Below are 18,704 nucleotides of genomic sequence, written 5' to 3'. Positions count from 1 at the left end.
TCATCTACTGTCAGTGTCCACATTTCCAGTCCATTATGGTGGCAAAGGTCATTTGAGTTCAGCCAACACAGACATTTCAGTATTATGTATTACATAAATTTTGATAAAACCTGAATTAATTAAACTATGGTATAATATTAATGTCAATGAATGCCTTCTGTGACATTACAATTGCCTTTTGACATTGCTAGAACAGTTGATTGCCCAGTATAGATTCCTTGACATTTTTTGATACATATGGAAAATAATATCATCGGATTGTTTACATGTTATATCTTAATTCCAGGTTTGAATTACAGAAATTGCAATTTATTGCTAAATATGGTTTGAACAGTAAATAGAATACTATGAGTGACTTTTGAATATGTAACTGATCAATCTCACCCAAAATTGTATAAACTCAGCTTGTGCCCCTTTAAAAGTTGAATCCATTTAGGTTACCAAGTATGGGATATCATCAAATTAGAAAATAGACTATTATGTATATATATAATATATAGTATATTTTGCATAAGATGTTCAATAATCATACAATGAATGAACAAACCTTATTTGTAACTGAAAGGAAAGATTTGTGAACACACATATCAAGTATACAATAAATCTTACTGTCACTCTACCACTTATTTTATAATCATCAATTCTTTCTCTATCCCTGAATTTGAAACTGGCAGAAAGTTTTCTATATATAACATAAGAAAATAATTGTGCTTCATTCACTTTGTTGTAACAATGGAGCAGAAGTTTACCTCTGTATTCACTAAAGTCTTAGTTTAGTTTTAACAATTTTATTTATATGTTGTGATATATTGGTGATGTCTTATCCCCTGGTGAGGAGAATAAAGTGAGTCTGATTTTGATCTTATTGCTAATTGTAGTCTGTGACAATACGATGGGGTTTGTGTGCTGTGGATGAATGCAGTGAAGCTGATGTGGCATCAGTCTTACAGGATCTCATACAAGGTTTGTTACCTTATTATGTTATATATCACTACCCCAATATTGTGTTTGCATATAAGGATTGGATGATAATATGCCAGATTAGAGAAGGATGAATAGTGTACCAATTCGAAGTCACAACATTAGGACTGTAATGATTTTATTTATGCCGAGTGAATGTTTGTTGGGTGGGTGGGAAATATAATGTATGCATGATTTTTATTCAGCTAGATTGCCAAAATTTTATAGCACCTTTTTGTCACATTGAAAATTTAGATCATCAATGTTATAGTTAACTAAGGGTACTGGCATGAAGTAGGTAAAATGTACCCAAATTCTCTACCAGTGTTTTGTACCAGGTTTCCCCACCAATATTATGGTACATGTGATATTGAAATCTATACTTTACAAGATTCACTATACTTTGTTAATAAGGGTTCCCAAACCTAAAGTTGAAAATACTAAGTGGAAATAATCACCAGGGTGATCATTGATGGTAGAAGAACCACCTGACTACCAAGTCTTTTCATATTAGTTACATTGTTGAAAAATAAAGTTATGTGTAGATCCACAATCTGTGTTAATCCTGTTATCTTGGTTATTTATTTTTTGCAGGAATTCTTCAAATTAAGTGGATAAATGTGACGGAATCAAGTGTACACTGTGCTAGAGACCCACCCAAACCATACAACACAGGCTTCTATGTCATGATGTAAGTATAGAGTGGCTTAAAAGAGCACAAGCTGAGTTTATACATATTTGGGCATAAATTGTGCTGCATATTTTAAATGTATTAGTAGATTGCAGTATTGTACTTACTGAAGCATTAGTCCAGTCAAAATATGGAATCATCGCTAATTGCAACATAATTTATTTTTTCAGCATTATCTTCAGATTGGTCGTCATAGTGAAATATTAAAAGTCGACCAAAATCTAAGTTGTGAAAACTATCTCATTTGCATAAATCCAAATTGGCCACCAAAATACCAGTTTTCCATAATATAATATCTAATTTTCACACTCAAGTGATTTAAGATGCTAATACTTAACCAGCACTTAGAATTGATTGAACCCAAAGCTGGTAGTTAGCTATAACACCATAAACAATCTGGTGAAGTAAATAGAAGAATATTGGGATATAACATCTTGGACGTTATTTAAGCAATAAACCACCCCCTGGGGATGGTATACCAAGAGGTTTTGACCAGTGAACGAAATATATGCACGAGCGATAGCGAGTGCATATATTGAGTTCACTGGTCAAAACCGAGTGGTATACCTTCCCCAGGGGGTGGTTTATCGCTATTATATTATACTAGTATATTGATAATATCGGAAACAAGATCGTTTCATAGTATGCGCCTCTGTGTCTAATTTGCATAACAATAACGCTGCTTTTCAAGACAGCTGATCTTGGCCTCAATATGAACGTCGTGCAGCGACTGGATTTATTTTATCTGCTCGTCGTTTCTAGGGATAATCTGTACATTGATCGGCTCATTAAAAGTGCACAGTGATGAATAAACAACCTGTTTGACTCAAGGTATAAACTTGAAGTGGTTTATTGAATACAGCGTGCTTCGATCGCTCCCGGCCGAATTCGTGACTCGGTGAAGTGATAGACAGGTTGATATTTACAATGTATTTATATTACTGGAAGTTACGTCAGTAGATTTTCGGGTTTGAGGATTTCCCTCTCGGATTGATGACTGATACTCTAGTACACGAACCCAGACAAATTTCTATTTAGATTAATGGTAAGTCGGCCAGTGTATAAGCTCTTTCACTTGCTTCATTTTTATGACAGGACAGCTCACCAATGTTTCCACTCCAGCCGCGCCGAGGCTGGGACCGATCTCGTGCATGCCTAGCGCCTTGACCTTAGTACATGTAGTAGGCGATGATTTGAACAAATACGCGATGATTGGGTTGCTTTCGAAATTTCCTTCATAATTTCTCATAAAATATTGTCTCATTGAGAGAAAATCCTCCTCTGACAATTCGAAGAGTTCACTATCAGTATCACGGCGGACTACAACTCAACGCTCGTAGACGAACAAAATTTGAACGCGTGCCAGCAGTGCATTATCGTACCAGTAGTGCATTATCACTCGTTTTAGACGCGCTAGTTCGATGTCTAGACCAATCAGATCCCTCGATTTCCACCATCAATATACTGGTATAATATAATCCCCAATATTTCACGAGTGATTTAAGGGGCATTTGTCACTACTCATCTAGCAACTTGTAGTGACAACCCTTAGGTCATTTCCCAACTGAAGGAAGAAAAATGTTAGAGAATAACATAATTATACCAGCTCCAACGGAATAAAATCAGGGAAACTTACATATTGTCAAGACATAGATATATATTTTATATTTTTGTTGAACCTGGCTCATGCATGGCCTAATAAGATTTGATTCCGCAATATTTTTTTTCATTCAGCCAAGGAAAATATGAGTGACCTAAGGGGGCTTTGTCATTATTTACATCCTTTTGAATCATTTGTAATTAACATGCAATAATTATGTTATTCAGTGATTAATTTTTGTTTTCATGACAGAGCCATATGTGCAGTCTTAGGTTTCCTAATGCTGTTTGGCTGGGTTGTAGACATAATATTGAACTGTGCTCCCTCCGATCCACATCCAATGATACACAAGACAAAACATGCCAGGACATTCCAGGATGATGCCTCAACAGAATACACTCCATTGCTAAGAAATACTCCTGATGTTGCTGTAGTTAATGTAAAAGGATGTACAGGGCATCAGTGCATGAATACAGGTACTGTTAATGTTATCAATGCATGAATACAGGTACTGTTAATGGTATCATAGTATTACAACATAGTTTATTATTATTTATAAAAGTGAAAGTGGCTCTCCGTGATCTTGGTCCAATTTTCGAATAAATCTGAGTACAAAATGCATATTGTCAATACACATTAACACTTAGTTTGATTCAAATCGGTATTAACACAGTGTGATTTAAGCAGTTAAAAAAATTATACTCCTCCCCATCTAGTCCCCATTGTTTCAACCATTCTCTCAATTCCATTTAATGGGACAATTTTTACACAACAGAAGTGTCTGCAAGCTCTTGAACCGTGAATGGAATGGTCCACTTTATCATTAACCATTTCAATGACTGTCCCCACCTTTTCAAATATTACAGTGTCACCAACGCATAAACACATGTCTTCGGCTTTGCCGCCGACAAAATAACAAGACCAGTTACTCAAAAGTGTCCTGTTAAAAAGATTAAATGGGCTCTGACCTGTACTATAAATCAGTTTAGTATGTACAGACACTGTGGTAATTAAAATTGTGATGCTTTTCTAATTTAGTGGTAACCATATATTATTAATATCAATCATATTGAATAAATTTTTGGTGACACCTCTAGCATGATTCGCCATGTTCTAGTAATTAGAACAACCCAAATATGCATATGAAGAGTAATCACCGAAGACTAAAAAATTATATACTGTGGCCCTTTAACTTAGTTTTCTGAGACTCTACTTTGGTTCCATTAATGTTCTTCTTCTTAATTGTACACCTTTGGTTATTACTAGATGCACCAAACAAATACAAGGTTTGAATAGCTGTGTTGTTATCAAATGTTTATTTGCATTACGTTGTTGAATACTAAATTTGGTACAAGTTTAAATAAAACTTTGAATTAAGAAAATTAACTTTGCACATAAATTTCATAATTGAGTTGATGCTGCAAGGCTATTGGAAATGACAATCAAATATCTCTTTTTTTTTTGTACGAAGTTATCATCATTTGTGCAAAAAGATCTCATTGCAACTGTTTATACAGAAATGTTCCTTTTTTGTACAAAAATCATAATATAGTGCCATGTAACGAGACCAAATAGAGATGAATGGCAATTTATTGTTAGATAATTCACTAACAGCTATTTTAAATTTATTGAAGTCATGTAAATCTATCAAATTTCTTCAAATCACTGTGACTACAGTAATGAGGGAATAACCATGGTGCATAATGATAATCTTTGCTATTTATTAAAAGTGGCCATATAGATGAGGATTGGGAATATATTTTGGAGTAAAACAATTTTATCATGGCTTCCTACTTGAAAAATCAACATGATGTGAAACAACATATGCCAAATCTTGTCTGTAACTCAATAAATTTAAAATGATTATAAATGTGTAAATACTAAAAAGTTTGTTTTTGTACTTACAATAACAAACTTCTGTACACAGTTTAGCTTTTTGTCATGTATTGAGTTACAAACAAAGACTTGGTCTATGTTGGTGACATTGATTTTTCAAGTAGGATGCCATGATAAAATTGTTTTATAAATTAAAACTCCAATCATCATTCATATGGCCACTTTAAGGCCTAATGTTTGAGTCCTACATGTACAGTCACCTTGCTATACAATACATGCTACTACAATTCTTACTATTTTAATCCATGATGTTTTACTGCAGACTTTTTGGTAGAGTTACTGTTCTGTTTTGCTGTCAACAAGAACCTACAAAAACTTCTGAGTACAAAGCAAAGTGAGAAAGCCATTGGATGTTTACATGGATTGAGAGTGATAAGTATGTCTTGGGTTATACTTGGACATACCTTTCTGTGGCCAGCTATAACGATGCTTGTAGGTAAGCAGACAGTATATAAAGTATATATACAGTATATATATATAAACTCTCCTTTGGCCTAAGTGTAAAGTTATCTCATGATTTTATGCGGTATTTAGTGAATTTTTATTTTCCATTTATATCTGTCAGTGCCAGGTCAGTTTTCTGAATAATGCTTTAGTTAAGATCGGTAACTTTCAATTTTAAAACAAAATTAATCTATAAATCATGTCTACAGTCTCTACATATTTAAATGATGCTAACAAAAATCACTAGATTGATATTTCCTATCATTTTAAGATTTAAAAAAAAGAGGCTGTTCTCCCCTCTGATTACAATCAGGTGACACAGATCCATTTAAACATACAGGATTCAATTGATATCGAATTTACCCAAACTATATCTTTAAATTTGATGTATATTTTCATAACTTAGATGATTGGGTTCAAGTGCTTGAAATGATCAACACCTTCTCCTTTCAAGTTCTTCTAAATGGCACTTACTCAGTGGATACATTCTTTGTTTTGAGGTAAATCGTTTTATGTTTATTTTGCTTTTATTATGTGTTTACTTTAACATTCTGACAGTCTTTTGATGATTAATTTTATAAACTTGATAATTAACAACAAGCAATTAGAAAGTGAGATGCTGTTGCTTATTTTGATAATAATAATAATAATAATAATAATAATAATCTTCTTTATTCCCAGAAATATATATATACATATACATATATAACAATTCTACAATATATGAAGTATTCAACTTGGGAAAGGGAGACGAAAAATAGTTGTCTTTGCAACTAGTCGAGTCCGTCCCCTTTTACAATCTTAGGGATTAGGAATTACTAATTACTGGGGCTGCTGGTCAAATTGAGTATATTGCAATATTGACAGAATAGAAAAAAATCATAAAGGATTTACAAAATACATTGTATAAATATAGGTGGACAACAACAACAACAACAACAACAACAACAAGCAAATACACAAATACAAAGAAACAACAAATGACCTACTTAAATATACAGACAAACGGTAATCAATCTCTATGAATATGAAGTATAACTAGTTTACGATGATTGGAGATAGTTTTTGAACTGATTTGACTAGTTTTTGATATGATTGTAATTATCAAAACTTTTGCCTAATGACAGAAATATACTGGTTGAAATAAAGAATCTTTGAACACTTCCTGAAAAAGTAGCCAGCAAGACATTGCAGGATGGTTGGTTGGTTTTACTGGCTCTTATCTACATCCTTTGTTTATATGCTAGATCCTTGGGAAACAATATGGCATTCAAAATAAATAAACAAGTGTGAAAAATGACTAGTATTAGCAATATTCCATAACCATTACCATACTCATATATTGCAGATAATGAGTGTAAAATGTCCATATTTATAATAAGTACAGAATATAGAATTGTATGTTTTGAATAATTTAACATTTACTTTGTTCTTTTTTACAGTGGTTTACTGGTGGGTTACTTGGTGTTTTTCCAGTTGGACAAAGAAGATGGTCAACTCCCATGGTTTCAGTACTATTTCCACAGATACTGGAGGTAGGGTCAAATAATTGTAATTTTCGCTAAATATTATAGGTACGAATAAAATCGAAACATAGATGAAATGAATTATTTCAATAAACTTCAATATTGTCAACTGCTAAAAGTTTGACAAATTAAAACTTGTCACAGGTGTTATTACATTCCTTTAATTGCAGATACCTATGGAAGATTTTTTCCAGAAATCATTATAAAACCAAAATTTGCATTATTACTGAACGTTGATAATGTTGAAGTGGCATGTTACTGTGTAATTTAGTATTTGATTTTTAAATTTTGATCTGACTAAAACTACTAAGACAACCTTATGTCAACACTTTAAGGATTAAACCAACTGAATGGTTAGAATAAGAAAACATTTTACACAGTGTTATCCCAACATAAAGAAACATAACTTACAGTTTTTATATATTTATTTATTTTATTTTATTTTATTTATTTATTTATTTTTTTTTTGGGGGGGGAGGGGGTCGTTGCTTTTGCTGCATATTAGATTTATAATTTCTGTGCATTTTTTTAATTACTTATAATTAGTGTATTTATAAACTATATTACTTGGTATTAACTGTACTTAAACAAATCTGGTATATATTTAGCTGTAATATTTGATGATTCAATAATATTGTTTGGTATTTGTATACTGAACCTAGAATCCAGTCTGGATGACAACATGGTATCAAATCATCTCGAATGAAAGAGAGATCTTCAGATTTGATCAAGGATAGCACTAGACTAAAGAGAGATTTTGAGGTTTTATGCAACAGATTCCACTAGACAAAAGAGAGATCTTGAGATTTGATGCCACAGATAGCACTAGACTAAAGAGAGATCTTGAGATTTGATGCCACGGATAGCTCTAGACTAAAGAGAGATCTTGAGATTTGATGCCACGGATAGCACTAGACTAAAGAGAGATCTTGAGATTCAATGCCACAGATAGCACTAGACTAAAGAGAAATCTTGAGATTTGATGCCACAGATAGCACTAGACTAAAGAGAGATCTTGAGATTTGATGCCACGGATAGCACTAGACTAAAGAGAGATCTTGAGATTTGATGCCACGGATAGCACTAGACTAAAGAGAGATCTTGAGATTCAATGCCACAGATAGCACTAGACTAAAGAGAGATCTTGAGATTTGATGTCATGGATAGCACTAGACTAAAGAGAGATCTTGAGATTTGATGCCATGGATAATACTAGACTAAAGAGAGATCTTGAGATTTGATGCCACATAGCACTAGACTAGAGAGAAATCTTAAGATTTGATGCCATGGATAGCACTAGACTAAAGAGAGATTTTGAGATTTGATGCCATGGATAGCACTAGACTAAAGAGAGATCTTGAGATTTGATGCCACAGATAGCACTAGACTAAAGAGAGATCTTGAGATTTGATGCCACGGATAGCACTAGACTAAAGAGAGATCTTGAGATTTGATACCACGGATAGCACTAGACTAAAGAGAGATCTTGAGATTTGATGCCACGGATAGCACTAGACTAAAGAGAGATCTTGAGATTTGATACCACGGATAGCACTAGACTAAAGAGAGATCTTGAGATTTGATGTCATGGATAGCACTAGACTAAAGAGAGATCTTGAGATTTGATGCCATGGATAATACTAGACTAAAGAGAAATCTTGAGATTTGATGCCACATAGCACTAGACTAGAGAGAAATCTTAAGATTTGATGCCACAGATAGCACTAGACTAAAGAGAGATCTTGAGATTTGATGCCACAGATAGCACTAGACTAAAGAGAGATCTTGAGATTCAATGCCCCAGATAGCACTAGACTAAAGAGAGCTCTTGAGATTTGATACCATGGATAGCACTAGACTAAAGAGAGATCTTGAGATTCAATGCCCCAGATAGCACTAGACTAGAGAGAAATCTTGAGATTTGATGCCACAGATAGCACTAGACTAAAGAGAGATCTTGAGATTTGATGCCATGGATAATACTAGACTAAAGAGAGATCTTGAGGTTTGATGCCATGGATAGCACTAGACTAAAGAGAGATCTTGAGATTCAATGCCACAGATAGCACTAGACTAAAGAGAGATCTTGAGATTTGATGCCACAGATAGCACTAGACTAAAGAGAGATCTTGAGATTTGATGCCACAGATAGCACTAGACTAAAGAGAGATCTTGAGATTTGATGCCACGGATAGCACTAGACTAAAGAGAGATCTTGAGATTTGATGCCATGGATAGCACTAGACTAAAGAGAAATCTTGAGATTTGATCCTACGGATAGCACTAGACTAAAGAGAGATCTTGAGATTTGATGCCATGGATAATACTAGACTAAAGAGAGATCTTGAGATTCAATGCCACAGATAGCACTAGACTAAAGAGAGATCTTGAGATTTGATGTCATGGATAGCACTAGACTAAAGAGAGATCTTGAGATTTGATGCCATGGATAATACTTAGACTAAAGAGAGCTCTTGAGATTTGATGCCACATAGCACTAGACTAGAGAGAAATTTTAAGATTTGATGCCATGGATAGCACTAGACTAAAGAGAGATTTTGAGATTTGATGCCATGGATAGCACTAGACTAAAGAGAGATCTTGAGATTTGATGCCATGGATAGCACTAGACAAAAAATCCAGTTGTGTGGGAAAGTTTGTAGGAAGGCAATAGTCAAAAATCCTCACATGACTGGATTCTAGATTAGGTGTAAATTTAATGTTAAGGAAATCCCTGATATACTAGTGCTTTGGTTAACAATGCATTAGAGAACCACTCATCTAAAAGAATGGTATTCAAACCCCACCTCTCTTATCTTAGAATTAAACTAACTCATATATACTAAGGCAATTTAACAACCTTATGTATGATAACATGCAAATCAGTCATTTCTCCATTTAAGGTCAAACGAATCTCTTCTATGCCAGTAGTTGATTGAGGATATTTAAAACTATATATCAACACAATAATCTGTAAGCTCTGATTACATAGTGTACATTGGCAACATTTGTGGTCCATTAATTTGCCAACCAAACCCAGATAACAGGGCATAACACAGGTTGTTCCCTAGCACACTGATTATGTCATGGGTGCAGAAAACTTTTAATACCATCAATGCCATCATAGTTTAATTAAGGCTCAATATTAGTATTTTCACATGACATTCACAAGCCATTAACGGTCCAAGTGCAACAAACCCGCGGGCTTGCCTGACGAAAACGGGTGTCATAAAAGTTGTTTGCATCTCTAAAGCTGTTTGTAGTGTTACTTATAATAGCCTAATAAATTGATAACAACTGATATAAGACGGAGATAAGGTTTGCCTCAATTGACCCACTCCTTAGAAATGATCTTACGCTGTGAACTACACTGTTTACTTGTGTTATGTAAGAGCCCATCATCACATGTGTAAATATTGGTACTCTTTGATAACAAGTGGACTTGCTTCTTTAAAGGCTTGTCCCAGTAATGAAGAGTAAAATGCTCAATGGTATAAACCTGGCTTGTGCCACTTTAAATTTTGTGTAACAAGTAAAGGAGATGGTTGAGTGTAATTTATCTTATTTACAGGTTGACGCCTACCATGTTATTTACAATTTTGTTCTGGATGTACATAAGACCATGGTTAGGTCAGGGACCAGTTTGGTATATGACAACTTACACTGCACCATGTGAAAAATACTGGTGGACAAACATCCTGTATATCAATAATTTCTACCCTACAAATTCAATGGAAGGTGTAAGTTACAATTAAAGATGATATCATAATACACATTCATAGCAGTTGTTTTATCACCAGTGATGTTATTGCTTTACAAAACGTGATTAATTAAAGTTGGTGTAATACAGCCCATGAATTCATCCTGAATACAGTCAATTTTCAAAATTACACTTATTATGAATTAAGTTCTTAAAAGCATTACCTCAAACTTTGAAAGTAGCAAAATTATGACTTCTTTCAACACTTGATCAGTGGAAATGGAAAAACAAAATGATTATAACATATTTATATTTATATTTTAGCATGTTTGCAAATGGTGAACACCTGTTACACACACCTAGCTAGATCTAGATGTCAGTGGACGTTTAGGATGACGTGATGTCAAAAACATGGATTATTCCCAGCATTCTTTGATAAGGCCAAATAAAAAAGTTGTTTGGTTCCGTTTACCCGACCCCACCTAGTTTTACACACCAACCCGAAACTTTTTTTTACATATTCGAGAAAAAAAAAAGAAAATCGCAAAAATTGTGAAGTCTCGCAAGAAATAGTGGATGCAGAAACTGACAACTGAAAAAGACAATATAAATCTGTTCTTCCAATCTGTAATGGCTGTACATCTGATGAGAAGAAATAAATAACACAGAGACCATATGGAAAACAATGGAACACATAACTACCTGAACTAGACACATATGAAAAAAAAATATAATTAAAAAATAAAATAAAAAATCTACCTACCCACCTATTTTAAAATTGAATGAAATTGGAACCACATAATTTTTTTTATGCCTAAAGCAAAAGTTTCTAAAATGGCGGCACAGACTGTTGCTCAACACAGCAGAATTTTGCATTTCAAAGTCACATAACTTTAATACGTTTCATTTTATTTCTAAAATTCACATACATATCAGTTACAAACACAATGGTAAGCTATCTAAAAGTGTAAATGTGTTTGATTGGACCTTTCCTTTAAGTCCTAAGTCACTGTTCTAAGTCACTTCACTAAGTCCAACAAAACAAAATTTGAAATTATTTCCTTTTATGGATATTTACCATGTAGTAAGAAGCAAATTGCACAACATGTATTCAATTAAAACTATTTATCTGCATTTGTTGGTTTTCAGTGTATTATGTGGACCTGGTACTTGGCTAATGATATGCAGTTTTATTGGATAAGTCCTATTCTTATTCTAGCAATGTACAAGTAGGTATTGAATTTATCAATTAGCAACACCAACACATTATTAAAATCATTTTTGTGGAACTTATTATCAACACTTGTTTTCATATAATTAATTAATTAATTGATTGATAGACTTGTTTTCATTGGTCTAAAAGTTTCTATTTATTCATTTATTTTATTTAATATTTGTTTATTTCCAAGGATAACCAACAGGATGAGTAGTCCCATTTACAGCTCCACTGATAAAAATATACAGAACAAAAACCAAAACATTGGTAATAAAGATAGTACACTTGATAATCAAGACAAGACAAAGAGTTAACAAATATAATAACTATTATAGTAAACTTTTGACATTGCAGTAAAATACACCAAACATAGCAACAGAAAACTAAAAATTAAACTGCATCAATCTAAAACAGTGCTACAAAATATGATCTTAAAGGACATAGGGCTAAAGCTGTCATGGATTAATCTCTTGTAACAATTTAATTAAAAAATCTCATGCTCCTAATTAAAGGTGAGCATTTGGATATTTATAGGGCTGCGCCATTCTCTAAAACAATCCGATTTTGTAAAATTGTAGTTGGAGCGTTGAAATCCAACCTAAATAAAATATAGGAGCTATAGTGTACATGCCATTAGCACAATTGTATAGAAACATTAATTCCAGTATTATTGAAATTATAACTCCCTTACTCTGTGAATTTTAAGATCACTGAAGCTTGTTTACGCCACAATTTCAGGCTCAAACAATATATGAATACATGCTTACAGGTAGTTGCTAATAGTAATGATACATGTATTCAACATTACTAATTTAAATGAAAGATCATAAAAGCAAAATTTTTCATGCATCGCAATGATTTGACTCTGTCCTTCCAAAGTTTAATTATAACTTTTCTCTGATTTATGATTTCAGATCTGTGTCACTTGGAATCATATCACTGTCTGCTGTGTTAGGTGGGAGTCTTATGACCACAATTGCACTCTATGCCTATTTTGACTTTCCCTCTGTTATGATGGCCCCTGGAGCAGGAGGAGTAGGAGCTCCAGCTGGCTTGACACCGTGAGTTTAATCATTTGCTAATATGGCACTTGATATACAGCATGAACATAGATTGCTAATTTGGTCAAACAAAGTATTTGTTTGCAACCTTTACTCAGACTTTTGTAATAAGGTAAATATCATACAAAATGCAACCAGTGATAGCATAGACAAAGTTATGTAATTTGACACTGTGAACACCCCAAGCTTTCCAAAAGAGAAAAAAAAATTACATTTTGTGCAATTAGCTTCCTATGGTTGTATATGAATATGATTGCAGCTTCTAAATCAAGTTTTTATTGACTTACGTAAACAATGTACAATGATAGCATACATAAACAATGTTGCATTATAGACACAATAATGGTACTTACAGAAACATTGAAACTTAACAATATCTCAAAATACAAAATTGAATATACTTGGTACCTTAAAATACAGTAATTGTTATATATTACTTTTAAGTTATATTAAAGTCTGTCAATAATAACAAAAATATGTTTTTCCTATAACCTGACTGAAACCTGATAGTTTAAGCTGCCAACCCTAAACTTTTTTAGTACAACTGATCTTACATTCAGTAGTGCTATAGGCTTGGCAAAGTGTCCATCCATCCGTGTGTGTGTGTGTGTGTGTGTGTGTGTGTGTGTGTGTTTGCAAACAACTTGAAGTCAAAAACTGCTGGACCGACTGCCATGATATTTGGGTGCCTAGTTGGGAAATTGTCTTGATTCAAAACTTTTTTTTACTAATCACTATAATTTTTTGTATTTCAAAATCCCTGTTTACAAAGTGAGTACATTGTATATTACACTAATTAATTCATATTATTTAAAAACAATTCTTTTGATTTTGATCACAGCCATGGGCCCAACAACTTTGATATAGTGTATATCAAACCATACTGTAGAATTGCACCTTACTTGACTGGTCTTGCTCTGGGATTCTTGCTACAGAAACGAAGACATTTGACAATTTCATTACCCTATGTAAGTATAATGAATAGTTCCAACTTTATTTGGGGATGTGAATCAATCAGTTTAGCAGTTAGTACCACATGTAATGTTTAGCCAATACATTACGTTCTCAAAAATTGAAACAAAAATATTGTTTCTTTTGAAAAAAAAGTGTATTACTAGTCACAAAATACCTCATGTTCTCTCCAGATTGAATCAGTGATGGTTTTTCTGGGTTATTATCCATTTAGGAGCTGTCAAGATCCTCTGTGGGTTCTGTAATTAACGTATCTTAACTCATTAGTGAATGTTTACAAAAGCATTCAAACAGTGATTGTTGATAAGATTGTACAATAACTTGGATGATATAAGTGTTCATTGAAGTGGCACAAGCTGAGTTTGTAAACTTTTTAATCAAATTAAAATACTTACTAAATACTTCATTTAACTATTCTAGTATAATGTTAATATTGATGTATATTTTTTTTAAGATATTACAGTTTGTGTTCTGGTAGTGTTAGAACTGTTGATTGCCGAGTAGGGAGTTCCTGATACATAACATAATAAATTACGTCATCAGATTGTTTATAAGTTATATCTTAACACCAGGTTTGAATTCATTTTTTTGCAAGTAATGGTTAAGTACACTTAACAAAGTAGAATATGCAAACCAAATTACACTGTGACCCCACAAACATATAAACTCATCTTGTGCCCCTTTAAGTGTGTATTTATTATTCAAGAATTAATTCATTTTAACAGTTTGTAATAAAGTACATGTCATAACATTTTACTAAATTAACCAAGTGGCACAAACGTAGTTTGTAAGGTTTTTCCTCAAGTGAAAATTGCCAGAGAGATAAATCAGTGCTGAATAATTAAATCAATGTGTGATCAAGGTCCATAGTAGATGGATCAAAACATCTAATTTATCGTTCCAAAGTATCTATATTGTACTGTCCAATTGCTTTTTAGTTTGTCAATTTGAAAAGTATCTACTCTTTCCTGACTCATCATTTTTGCTAGATTTTAATAATAATCATGAAGTTATAACTGTCTCTATTGGAGTATTGAAAGTCTAACTTTGCATCTATTTGTCAGATGGTCTCCATTGCTGGTTGGCTGTTTTCTACAGTTGTTGCCATGGCAGTCATATATGGAATGTATCCTAGTATATCTAATGGACATGTACAAAGCAATGCAGAAATTATTCTCAATGGTAGTTTTAGTCGTTTTGCATGGTCCCTCTCAGTTGGATGGGTTGTGTTTGCTTGTCGATATAACCTGGCAGGTATGTCTATTTTGTTGTAAAAAACCATACTTTTGACTCTGTTTCAGATTTTAAAAGTCCACTTTGAAAAGGTTAGATGTGAAAAACATTTGTCTGACAAACATATAGAAAGGTTGACCCAGAACAAAAGAAATGATTCATGTAATCCTAATGGCTCCACAGACAAGATAACACTTATACCAGAACCTGGGATTGAAACCCTGGCCTTTAATATTGTAAGATGATTTTTCCTTTGTTGATTAGCTTCACTTTACAGTTGACACCATACTAAGTCTCACAATGCCTTAGAGTTTTGTTTCAAAGTATAATGACATGACTGCCAGAAAACATGCAGAAATTACAAAAAGTTACTTGGTTAGTTTTACCTACTGCTGACAACAGCTGGCAACAACAAAAGAAAGTTTGGTAGGATTATATATACTTGATTGTGGTTTTAATTTTTCCATAGGTCCTATAAACGATATACTTTCCTGGGATTTCTGGATTCCACTTAGCAGACTTACATACACTGCATACTTATTCCATCCAATAGTGTTAGATGTCTTGGTATTCAACTTTATGACACCATTTCACTACACTATTAACATCATTGTAAGTATCTCTTACATTCAGATCTGAAGAATAGTCTTAAGTTTCTGTATGTAAGATGGGTGATGCTCAGTTTGACCCTACTACACAATGTAGATTTTACGCAGGTACTTCGGGTTCCTTCTGCTTTAAACTGGAGAGGGGTATTTATTTTGGACTTTTAATCTATAAAACAATTTTATCATTATCATATCAATCAGTGTGAAACAACATATTATATATCAAAGTCTGTGTTTGTAACTCAATACATTTCAAAAAGCTAAATAAAATTGTAAAAAAGTTTCTTTTTGCAAATGTTTGTACATATTTTGTAATCTTTTGCAATTAATTGAGTTACAACTAGGACTTGATGTGTTGTTTCACATGGATTTTTTTAAAGTATCACTGCATTAAAAGTGGTGTTTGCGGTTTCAATGCATATGGTCACACAATGGAAATGTGGCATTTCTGGATTTTCAACAATTCCGTCGTTCGACCATCTTGTATATGAAACCGAAAACACCACCCTTGCAGTGTAGGAAGTCATAATAAAATTGTTCTGTAAATTCTAAATCCAAAATAAATACTCAATCTTTATCCATATGTCTACTTTAACACTAGTGCACTTGAGCTATGTCTACTTTAACACTAGAGCACTTGAGTGTTGCAGAAGTGCTGACTGTATTTGAATTTCTGAATTTAATTTTGGATTAATTAAGTATACATATATTATTTTTATTATTACTACTATTTAGTTTGAAATGGTTCTAGTCAGATTTGTTCAGGTATTCAGTACTTAGAAGTGCAATTGTTATATTTCTGATAATTTTCAAAATGTAGCCATGAAATATATTAATTATGGAGAAATACTAACAATATGTAATGTTTCTGAAAGTGATGACAATTTTATAAACATTTGCCAAAAGTATTCAACATTTAGAGTTTGTAATAATAATAGGTTCAATACAGAGGGTCACTGTATATTTTTCCATGGTAACCAATTTATACAAAGAAGTCGAAGGTCAGAGTTGAAAAATGTGTTTGCTCATCTAAATATTGTAAACAGTGGATTAAAACTTGACAAAAAGTTTAATATCGATATTTTTCCAATGATGTTGAATTATTTTTTATTAGCTAATTGTTTGTCATTATAAATGTAATGTAAATTCACCTAGATTTTAAAAAGCACAGGCAAGCAGGAAAATCAACTATTTGAATGAAGATGCAATCTTCTTGTGGTGGCAATTTTATGAAACTGCAGTTTGAAGCCATTTTGTATGTAGAATGTGAGATACAAAGAAAACGATAGATCAACAAAGATAACAATTTTATATCTCTTTTAGGCCTACCTGTTTGTTGGTGTCCTCTTCATGACCTATGGTGTGAGTGCCATTGTATTCCTGGCTGTAGAAATGCCAATGGCAAACTTGGAGCAACTCATCAGAGGTAGAATAGAGAAGTTGAAAAAGGACAAATAAAGGAATAACACAGCAGAGCTAAGTTACAATCTAGCAAGTCAGGAAAGGGAAATTGAAGACCAAAGTACAAGCCATTTTTTAGATGAAACGAGTTGAGATCTGAAAGAGTAAACTATAGAGTTGAGGCTTTGTATGTGACAACTTAGAAGAGAGGGAGTTTTAATGAAAGTCAACAATTGAGAGAGATGTTAGGGAGTGTTTAGTATTCGTAGCTTATCATAGATAAATGATCTCAAGGGTTTCTTGCTGTAACAGTTTACATGTATAACAGTAAATGTAGAGCAGTCCTACCTCTTACTTTGCTACCCATATCATCAGACTTTCTGTAGCCACAACCTAATCCCACACAGATTTTCTATAATGAAAACCAAGACGTCATAGAGCCAGTGGTGGGCTTTGACAGATGTGTATGGTATTTGTCAAACATGATTAAACCCTTTGTGGGTATATTTGAATTTGACACCTCCTACCTTAAAATACACATTGTAAGGTTGTAAGATGCAGTGTGTTTTCATTTTGATTATAAAGTGACATCTTTCTTAGATTAACATCTTTGTAAATGCTGTAGAATGTTTGCAGTTCAGTTCAGTTCAGTTGTGTGTACATTTAGTCTGTAATTGTGAATTCTATAAATTTTTTGAATATTTTTTTCAATCCATAGATGAACTCAAACATACACATGCATGCACGCACGTACACACACATAGACATTATATAAGAGTTGTAAATTGAGTATACTATTCATTTATCAGTACTTTTTTAATGAGATATGTTTACAATGACTTTAACCAGGTTTATAAAGTGTAGCCAACCAACTTCAGGCAATTCTGGCTCCTATCAAAGGCAGGATGGTGTTGAGTTGACATGTAAATGCTTAATATTATGGTGTTATTATATTATGTACTCAAATTCAAAACCAATTTTTACCATATGCTGTATATAGAGGGTAAGTTAGTTCAAGAAGGTTGATAGTTGATCTGGTTCCAAGATGCATTGCATGAGACAATAGTGCTTATGTTGTTATGTTTAGTCATGTTTTGTGTTACATTTGTAATAACATTACCGTAATGAAATGATGGAAAGACGTGTTGTCCTCTTTAATTCAGAGTAATCTTTTAGAGCTAGGATTAAATGCCATCAATAACAGAAGGATTTTATTGGTAAACCAAGGGTACAGTCTGGAGATTAACCCCCCCCCCCCCCCCCCCCCCCCCCTACAGAATACATGGTATTACTCTAACACAGGAATCTATGCTACCCCAGCTGGGCGAAGGGTAAGCGACTCACACAAAATACAGGCAGTTGTAATTGGTTAGTTCCTTTGGACAATTGCTCATTA

The 18,704-nt window shown here is 33.2% G+C and overlaps 1 protein-coding gene across 1 annotated transcript in view; it reads left to right on the top strand.

Annotated features, from left to right (window-relative positions):
* Positions 1-18,448, top strand: part of LOC144436490 (nose resistant to fluoxetine protein 6-like) — a 19,662-nt gene extending 1,214 nt beyond the window's left edge. The window contains exons 3-15 of the mRNA XM_078125295.1: positions 879-963; positions 1,555-1,651; positions 3,504-3,727; positions 5,410-5,583; positions 5,998-6,091; positions 7,034-7,126; positions 10,689-10,857; positions 11,967-12,046; positions 12,948-13,094; positions 13,936-14,062; positions 15,131-15,320; positions 15,769-15,911; positions 17,231-18,448. Of these exons, the coding sequence (XP_077981421.1) occupies positions 879-963; positions 1,555-1,651; positions 3,504-3,727; positions 5,410-5,583; positions 5,998-6,091; positions 7,034-7,126; positions 10,689-10,857; positions 11,967-12,046; positions 12,948-13,094; positions 13,936-14,062; positions 15,131-15,320; positions 15,769-15,911; positions 17,231-17,365 (1,758 nt within the window). The 3' untranslated portion in view covers positions 17,366-18,448. The remainder of the gene's footprint in view (positions 1-878; positions 964-1,554; positions 1,652-3,503; positions 3,728-5,409; positions 5,584-5,997; positions 6,092-7,033; positions 7,127-10,688; positions 10,858-11,966; positions 12,047-12,947; positions 13,095-13,935; positions 14,063-15,130; positions 15,321-15,768; positions 15,912-17,230) is intronic.
* Positions 18,449-18,704: the final 256 nt, after the last annotated feature.

Source organism: Glandiceps talaboti, chromosome 6 (assembly GCF_964340395.1).
Source record: "Glandiceps talaboti chromosome 6, keGlaTala1.1, whole genome shotgun sequence".
NCBI lineage: Eukaryota > Metazoa > Hemichordata > Enteropneusta > Spengelidae > Glandiceps > Glandiceps talaboti.
Note: the sequence above shows the minus strand (reverse complement) of the source record. Positions and strands in the feature narration are given on the sequence as shown.